The sequence below is a fragment of the Diprion similis genome, chromosome 6, assembly GCF_021155765.1.
Source record: "Diprion similis isolate iyDipSimi1 chromosome 6, iyDipSimi1.1, whole genome shotgun sequence".
Lineage (NCBI taxonomy): Eukaryota > Metazoa > Arthropoda > Insecta > Hymenoptera > Diprionidae > Diprion > Diprion similis.
In genome coordinates, this window is record NC_060110.1 from 17,006,879 (window position 1) to 17,016,830 (window position 9,952).

A 9,952-nucleotide genomic window follows, 5' to 3' on the forward strand; every position below is an offset into this window, starting at 1 on the left:
TAAAATCTTCCTGACAGTGAGGCCTGTGGCCGCAAAACCTGTACTGGTGGTAACTTCTGTGAAATTTCGGGTATTGCATTTCTCTGAAATTTACTTTCAAAATCACTACGATTTTACAGGGAATATTCAAAGGATTTCAGTGTATGTAGGCACAGTTAGTAGGCAGTACAATTTATTCAGTACAATTTATTCGGTACAATTTTAACTGTTCGTAATAATTCTGCTTATAAATTGGCAATTGCCTTCGAGTGAGTGGTTCAAGTTCATTGAAATATTGTAGGCAATTTGAAGCAAATAGACCTCGTGATATGCCGCGACTGCGCAATTGAACATGGATCAGTTGCTTTGGCATGCATGCGGGGAGAGCTGAGAGGAGAATAGTTGTAAATAGAGAGTGTCTTCTAGTTGTGTGCAACGTCGTAATTGATATTAATTATGGATCATTAGGGAGATTTTAAAACGATTTGACGGGCTGATGGTTGTTGAAAAGATGGCTAAAGACGAAGGCGATGATCTTTTGCCAGACAAGGACGCGGCTAAGGGCTTCTACGCTAAATACGAGCCGAAAGAAATTTTGGGAAGGTTAGTGTTTATTTTTAATTTCACGACATGCCGTTGCGCCAATTATACCATGTATTTCATGCTATACACTCGCTGATTTGATTCTTGCATTTCATTGTTTGTTATATCAACAATTCTCGTAATTATATTGACAGCTGCGTCTTCGCTGCCAGTTTTAACATGCGGACAACAAAGGGTTGCACGTTTACGATATACCATAACATTGCACAGCGTAACATAACCTCTAACGCCTCGAAATTATGTAACGTAATTTATGTTTTATCATCAATCCTTTATGTCTTGTTGACAAGTTCACGGTTCGATGCAATTAGGTGACACATCCTAATGTCGTTGCAACTGTTTGTTCCTAGAGATATTATACTATTTTTAAAATCCAACGATGCTTGGTCTAGTGCAGCCACATTTTAAATGTACAAGGCGTTCTGACACGCTCCACAAGATTTTGACGCTTATTTCTTTGATCTCTTTCATCGATCGTAAATCGTAAGACTTTCTACATCTTGATTAGAAAAATTATTTCAGAACAGATTTGTCAACAATTTATACATCACTAGTTGTACATTTTTTACAAGGAATCCACCCACGTTCTTTTTTGTAATCACTCTCTACTCACCTATTTTATCCTTCTATGACCCACAGGAACTATAATTATTTATTTCTTTACTTGTGACTAGAAAAATACAAGCGAAGCGAATGCCATTTGTATGTACATACCCTATAGAAATGATATCCAAAATTCTTACATGGGTTTGGTGTTATGTCAAAACGAAAGAATTATAATAAAATAATATATGAAATCATAGTTTTTGTCTAATTTTAGACCATGAGCTTTTCAACTTGTAAGCAATATATCTCAATTATTTGATAACGATAATTTGGGTTTCATTATCATGAAAGGTAGCTGTCTTGAATCTAAAGTAATAGAATGAGTAGCTGATCAATTATTTGACATTTGATTTGTTCAGAGGGATTTCATCTACTGTAAGAAGGTGCATAGAGAAAGAAACTGGGGTACAGTATGCAGCAAAAATTATTGACATTAGCAATGAGCCAAATGATGGTGCAGATGACCACACTATGAAGGATGCAACTATCCAAGAGATACATATTCTTCGCAGAGTGGCTGGCCACTCGTATATAAGTAAGTTTTCATGAAGTAGCTAAAACAAAACTTATATTCTAGGTTCATAGTCTTGTACGTAATATTCGAGTGATAAGTTGATAAATTTGCTAACGAATGCAAGTAAATCGTATTATCTGATAGCAATTGATCATCAATAATATTCAGTAACCTTGGAATAATAATCAATGAAGGCACTTAATAATAGTACACGATATGAAATGGCTACGCTTGATCAATGCTGTGTGTCAGCACTGGTATACAAACTTGAAATTGAAAATATTATTGGCATATCGAGTAGTCATTAGCACCAATCGGGCCATTTAACGCAATGAAATAGAAGAATGAGTTATGAAATTTGGCGAAATCTTTAATAAATTCGTTATGTTTTATATACAGCATTTATTTAAAAGCATGACGCTACTATTAAGTAATTATAATACGTGTAAAATCGAATACAATATCAAATTAAAGGAATTACTGTTTCATTTTTCAGTCGAACTGCACGACGTTTTTGAATCAAGTACCTTCATTTTCCTCATTTTCGAACTCTGCAAGAATGGAGAACTTTTTGACTACCTCACATCGGTTGTAACGCTTTCTGAAAAAAAAACACGATATATTATGAGGCAGGTGCTAGAGGGTGTACAGCACATTCATAATCAGAATATAGTTCACAGGGATCTGAAACCTGAAAATATATTACTAGATGACAATTTAAATGTAAAAATAACAGACTTCGGGTTTGCAAGATGCTTAAAGCCAGGTGAAAAATTGTTTGGTGGGTGAATTTTTACAAATTTATAGTCACTTCACAATCATGAAAATTGCCAATCTCCCTATCACCCAAACAGGTAATTTTTATTCCAGATCTGTGCGGCACACCTGGATATCTTGCACCAGAAGTATTAAAGTGCAACATGTTCGAGAATGCTGAGGGCTATGAGTACGAAGTTGACATGTCAGTATTCTACTTTTCTCAAATTGCTTGCAAGCTTACTTATTTTGTTCAAGTATGGACGTGCTGACAAAAAGCCATGAAATAACAGTGCTTTTGTTTTTCACAGTTGGGCTTGTGGCGTGATCATGTTTACCCTATTGGTTGGTTGCCCACCATTTTGGCATAGGAAGCAAATGATTATGCTTAGAAATATAATGGAAGGAAAATACTCATTCACATCTCCGGAGTGGGCTGATATAACAGGCAAGCTATGACTGTGGAGAAAATGCTTACCAGACAAAGTAAAACCATAGAAATAAAGATCTAGTACTAATTATGTCACATGTTGTATAAAATTCAATAATGCTGAAAGCTTGATCTGATTGTGAATGGCAAAATCATTACCCCTTGAACCTATGGTATCAACATTTTATTTCTTAATGCTTTAAGTAAAACATTTTCATTTCTCTGTGTTTCAGAAGCTCCAAAAGATCTGATACGAAAATTACTCGTCGTTGATCCAAAGAAGAGGATTTCAATTAAAGATGCATTGGAGCACTCTTTCTTTCAAACAGTGGTAAGTCTTAAATTTCTTTGAATACGTTTTTGTTTTTACTTAAGAATCCTATATATATATAATATACATTAACCCTTTGCCCTACAACCACGTGTGATACTCGTACTACGTCGATCGAGCCAAACATGAGAATCGCGAGTGAGAGCCGTGGTATCGCTGTTAATTATGAGCCCGCACGATCAGAACTTAAATCATAGGGTAAGGGGTTAATATCAGATTTCCGATTTCACATATGATGATTTGATTAGGCATTGTGACATGCTTAAGCTCAGGTTGATTGCAAGTCACAAGTATATTCTCATTAGGTATTTTATAGAGAATGGCTGAGAAGACACAATATGGTCCATTTGGAACATTTTTCATTTGTGTGCAGTATTTTTTTGAAACTGGTTGTAGTAGCTCAGCCAAATTTTGAAAACTCAGTGAGATTAATGAGAAAAAATATCCCAATGATGACATCATAATAAAAAGAAACCAATTTTCTGTCCAGCTATACCTATATTTATACTTATATTTGAAGTTTTTTTTTATTTAGATTTTTTTCGTATACAAAGGAAACGATTTTACAGTGTATGTAGTCTGTTAAATTATGCAACTTGCGATAAATTTATTAGTATGATGTCATATGCTGTATCTGGTGCAAATTTTCCACAATGTTTGCTGGTCGGAAAGAAAGTATGAGTAGCAAATCAAATTATTTCACAATTTGTGATACAATATACAATATGCTGACACAATATATTAGGATGAAGTCAATTTGATTGTATATATGTAAAAATTGTACAATTACGAATCTACATTGCATTATCATGACTGTATCTAAAGTTTCAACATCTGTACATAGCAATTAATCTTTCTTTCTAATTACTTGAATTCTATTGCCATTGAATTGCACTGCATTCACTTCTATGCTTTTTACACAATTTCACTCAGCTCTTTATTTGGTATAATTTTTCCATCAAAGAATACTACGGTTTAGATTGTTGAAAACTTTTCTAGATGTGGTTTGTAAATATTTTCACCCTTTAATCAACTGCATAATAATCTCTATTCTTTCTACAACAGGTGCACAAAGAGAAACTTGCTCTTACCAATATATCATATTGTAGTATTAAGCTTCAGTTCGTAAGATAAATTCTTGCTATTACAGTTATGGGATCAAGACATTGCACCTCTAAAACGGTCTCTATCCTCTAACTCTCGACGTCTCAGTCGGATATCCCAGTTAGCTTTGGTAAAATATTTTTTTCCCATTTTATTATGTTCTATGTAATTGTCAAAACATGTCTCTTATTTTATACTCATTTTACTAATCGCCATTAACATATCATTCGTTTATTCTTTGGATTTCAAATGCTACTAATATTAAGGACATGTGTTACTGTCCAACTGCCTGTCTTGGGTTTCTGTCAATTAAATCTTTTTACACCTGCTACTTTGTCCTAATAATGTCTTGTATAGATAAAAGAATTTCATGTCAACGTTTTTCATATGTCGACTTCCCAAAATATTATTCGCAACTTTGCAATGGTGGTTACTTCGCAGTGGGTTGAGAGAAATAAAAACAAAAGGCGCAGACCCTAACAATTCTATACCATGATTGCTATCAACTTTTAGAGAACTGTAGATGTTCTAGTCGAGTCTGAGTTATAGTTCTGTATGCCTGGAACATACTTATTTCGAAAATTAATTGCATTCCATTAGTTGGTTCATTATAATAATTTAATTATCTATTATCTATTAATTTTTAATCATTCCTTGAATTTTTATTCCTCAAATGATGTATGCACCTTTCAATCAGAGTATTCTGAGAAGACAGGATTTTCTCAGTATATTTTCTCTGTTTTATGCTCTTGGGAATTTAACGATTTTCATTTGATTTTCTTCTATAATGTGGCTATTCGCAATTTCATTCAATGTGAAACTCAGAACAAAAGCAAAACACGCTGGATCAAAATTTTGTGGAACCTCCTCATACCTGCAGGACATTTATTACATGTAGAATACGTGTTATTAAATGGAGTATTGTAGTACATTGAATTGATTAACCCCTCCATACTCTTTTATTCTGAATAATAACGTTCTGTTTCTCTGTACATATTCTATCTTATGCTTTCATCTTTGTGAATGCATTAAATGATGCATTTTAATAATCTGGAATAATGATATGGGTAAAAGAAGTGATCATTGCTAATTTTATCATGTAAATCCCAAGTTCACACTTTGTACACTCGCAGTTATAACAGTAATTAATTAATTTCAATTCTAGTTGGCAATATGCATCACTTTTTGTATTCTTTAATTGGGATAAGAATTAACCGCATTTTGAAACATTATTTAAGAAATTAGTTGTCTTATTCTGACATATTGAAAGCTAAAATATCTATCAATCGATCATGACATATTCTTAAATAAATGGGACTAATACACTTGTATTTGATTTGAAATAGATGTTTGATTATTTGCTGGTATAACAAATTGTTAAACAGGATGTTTAGCAACTAGATATGAACATCTTGGAATTTTTAAGAAGTGTTTAACCACCTAGTTGATGGACACCATACTAGTGAATGTAAAATTTTTCAGTCACAGTAAGAAATAACTTTATCTTTTTATCAAATAGGAATTAAAAGCAAGATCGTTCAATGCTCGGAAACGATTTCAATTGGCAATTATATGCGTCAGAGCTGTGGTTCGTATCAAAAGATTACATACTACTCCTGAGACCATGTCTGCAAATGTGGCTCGCACCGATCCGTATAGGATCAAACTTTTGAGAAAGGTATGCTATTGCTATTCATTTTTGTACGGATATTTTGTATTTCTGAAGTCACTAAGCATTATTGAAATAGAGCAGTGGATTATGAAAATCTTGTGCCTAAGTTGTTACCAATAAATTACTCTTCTTTAGATTCGTACAAGAAATATTACAGTCTCAGAAGCGTAGATTAATTTAATTCAATTTCCATTTCGAGACATTGGGCTGATTAGGGTTTCTTTTACAGGTAATCGATGGCTGTGCATTCAGAGTTTATGGTCATTGGGTAAAGAAAGGTGAAGGCCAGAATCGAGCAGCGCTGTTTGAGAATACACCAAAAACTGAACTGAAACATCTCTACGTGACGAACCTCAGCAGATAGCTGCCAATTGCATAGAAAAATGCCTAGTTCAATTCTTTTATTTGATAAGCCCAAGAAAGTGTTACATTGTATCATTTTCTCTACCTTTAAATATGTTACAATTTGTATCCTATTTTTTTCCTTCATCGCATTTTAGCCAAGACTTGGTTAAACTCGATTGTTCTGTGATTTCAAATCTTAGAAATTGTCGTAATCAATGACACACGAACTCTCAACTGTGTGAAATATAATCTAGCACTGTTTGAAATGAAAACAAAGTCAATTCTTCACCAAAAAAGATTTGACAATTTTAAATTAAGAATAACTTTTTAATTTAAATTTACAATCTTGGGGTATCAGTGTTTGTACAGAAACCAAGGTACTCAGTATAAAGTGGAATCATGGCGATTCGCGTTGATATTATTTAGTTAGATATTTCGTTATATATGCAACAAAACTTGTTAAATATAAGTGATGTTTACGTAACATTATAAAAGCGTTATGATCTGCACAAAAGAAAAAGACAAAAAATGTAGCAATGGCGTTTGCGGTCGTCTCTCTTTCAATATCCTAGCAAAATACCACTATTAATTTCTGATGGTACTAATGTTTAAGCACAGCAGAAGCTATTTCAAAATAATATTGACAAATATCACATGATTGTAGTAGAAAAAAAAAAAAATCTCATTCAACGTAAATGATTTTAAATAAGTAGAAGGAAAAAGTTCTAGTCAGATTCTTTTATTCATGAATTTGTCTTAAAGTCTTTGGTAAGAAATACCGGTGCTGTAATATAAATAGTACCTGAATATTCTGATTCTTTTTTCCGCTCTACAGCGAAATAAGCTTTCATACGTATTCTACTATGAAACTAATGTCGTTGTACATCAAAATTGGTTCAACTAATTTGAGAAAGTTATCTCAAACTTTCGTTTTCAAAATTTTATCTATACCGAATATTAGATTTGATGGAGATTAATGTTATGTACCAATCAAATTTTTAGTAGATAAAACAGTGGTTTATAGTTTACCCAAATGAATATCTCTTCTTTTTTATTTGTTAGTTTTTTTGGTCGAGTTGCAAGTTAAATATTGCAATAAATTTGCTATGTGGCGACTACTGTTTTTTTAGCTTATGATGTTATTTATTTTTAACGGGTGTATAAACACATTCTAGACTAAAATTTTAGATAAATATTCTCTTATGTGTGTGTTCATAGTTTGTATATTTTTGGAGACAAAATTTTCCTATACACTTGTCACAATTTATTCGACGTTGTATCAATTAATAGTAAAGAAATTATTGTCGATAGCAATACATTAGTGCTTTGAACATCATTATTCTTACAGTAGTTTCTATCGTCAAACCTTAACCTAACTATCAGCTATTTCTCTGGTAAAACTTTTTTCACTTATATGTATGTTTTTTGCTCCAAATCATCGAGAAAGAATTGAAATATATGTCAGCAATCGAGGAGCCACCTGCAACATAATACAAAATTCCAAGAGATTATTCAGTTTCGCAACAATTGGCAACATCTCAATTGTTTGCTAAATTTGTTACAAGGTTTCATATTCTCAAGAGTCTATTACTGATTTACTGACTGTGAGATCTTGAAAATCGTCAGTAATATTGTTTGCAGTGATTCCAAACTGTATGCACAGTGTGATAAGCTTTAATTACTTTCAAGTATGTGACATTGTGATATTATTTTCGTGCCCGTGTTGTGGGTAAGTTATTCTACCGTCGAATGTGAATTTGAATTGTCACTGGTTTGATCGATTCGAGCAATTCAAAGTAGGAGTTTTAGCATCTTCGTGAAACATATATTTGAAAAAAATATAGTATAAACAAAGTAAGGAAATGGAATTTTGAGCGGGCGCGCGCGCGCGCGCAATCGTAAACAACAGAACGGAGTGATTCGGGGTCCGCGCGGAAATCTGACAACGTTGCGCACCGGCGATCCATGTGACAGAGAAGGAACGTGACAAAAGGTGGGTGACGCCGAATCGAGTGTTTGCCCGGGCAAGCCGGGTGTCAGGTGTTGTGTGTTATTCTTCAAAAAAATCTCGGTTCTTGGGTGCGCTAGCAGGTAAGCTTGTTGACTAAGAGCCTGATGAAGGGTTCAATATCAACGGCGAATAAAGTTTATTCGTAACGAGACGCGAGGTAGCGTGAAATTCTGCTCATAAAAGGACGTGCACTTCTAAATGGCAATACAACACCGCGACACTTCACACGCCCAGTGGGCTGCTGCGTCACATGGGACGCGCTCATTGGTCGATAGAGCTACGTGACGTCACGGGGCAAGCTGCCATTGGTCGATAACGCGGATCCCAGACACGTGAATCGTGGTCGAGCAAGCATGGCAGTTTGATGCGCAGTGGTAGCACTTGTAAAATGTTTCTGCCACGCGCCAGATCGATTAGGTTATAACCCGCCGTACGTTTATTATATTTCTTGACCGTACGTCACCGAACCCTGCGTTTAACCCCGGTTCGGTGTATATTTAACGGGAGTGAGGTGCCGATAAGCAGAGAAAATATCCGGGCCAAGATTTCTCGTTCGCGCAAGGAGTTGGTGGTGATTTCGACTCGTGAAAGTGAGTTTCAGTGGTTCTATATTATTGTAAAGGAGTTAACAACATACGATTTCTCGTAAGTCTCCTTCAGCATTTACCGTATCAATGAAATCCCTTTTAAAAATCAGTCGCACCACGCCCGTTGTGGAAACCTTCCGTCTTCTATTATCTCTCCCGGGCTATCGCCTATTTAATTAACATGTGTATAGGTGGTTGCGTGGCGTGTTTTCTGGTCCATAATAGATTCGACCAATCCGGGATGACATGCGCCTCGTGATGTCATGGCGCCGCGATATTCCATTGGCTAACGTACCGTGCGTCGGCACCGTAACGTGTTTCGCTTTGTCAGTTCGAGCCCGCTCGGCGCTCGCTGCTCGCTTTGTTGCGTAGTGACTTACACAGAAATTACTACGTATTACATCTCAGTTACGTTTTTTTTTTTTAACCCCTCGCCACCTACCCCGGCCTCTCTCATTATCCGGGCCAAATATCACGACATCCTCTCTTTTATAAACGTCATATTCATACCCGGTCAAACACGGCTAAATACCCCCCATCATCCTGCTACTCATAAAGAACTACTTCGCTTCGCGGGCCGCCGCCGCTGCCGCCGCCGTCGCCGGGACGTCGTAACGTCGTAACGTCGTAACGTCGTAACGTCGTAACGTAGGTTTCGGAGTTCGGGGTCGGCCCTGCACTAGCCTCGCGGCGGTCCCTCGCCACAATAAGATTACATACACAGGGACAGGCACACACAGGCATGTGCCACTCTGCCAACGCTCGCGAGCGAGTTCCTAACGGCTGGATGACCCGGGCTTACGGTTTTTCACGCACTTCCTTTACGTGATGTTGTTTTATTTTTTAATCACGGTGCAGACGCGGATTTATGGAAGGTGTAGCAAAGGGAATTAAAAACTACAATCTACAAAACAGTGTTTCACACGTACTCCACTTTGTCGCACGGATTATTATACTATGGTATAATTTTGAATACAGCGTATGATAATATACCTAAATGCGACATTCGCACGC

General features: G+C 35.7%; 1 protein-coding gene across 2 annotated transcripts; it reads left to right on the forward strand.

The window, feature by feature from the left end:
• Positions 1-360: 360 nt before the first annotated feature.
• On the forward strand, positions 361-7,003 carry LOC124406997 (phosphorylase b kinase gamma catalytic chain, skeletal muscle/heart isoform). 2 transcript variants are annotated; one of them, XM_046882759.1, is made up of 9 exons: positions 361-582; positions 1,548-1,723; positions 2,199-2,483; positions 2,573-2,663; positions 2,770-2,906; positions 3,122-3,219; positions 4,370-4,453; positions 5,843-6,001; positions 6,225-7,003. In XM_046882759.1, exons 1-9 carry the CDS (start codon positions 476-478, stop codon positions 6,357-6,359), a joined length of 1,272 nt encoding a protein of 423 aa, XP_046738715.1. In that variant the 5' UTR covers positions 361-475; the 3' UTR covers positions 6,360-7,003. The 2 variants fall into 2 exon arrangements, with proteins under 2 accessions (XP_046738715.1, XP_046738716.1); XM_046882760.1 differs by lacking the exon at positions 4,370-4,453.
• The last annotated feature ends 2,949 nt before the right edge of the window (positions 7,004-9,952 follow it).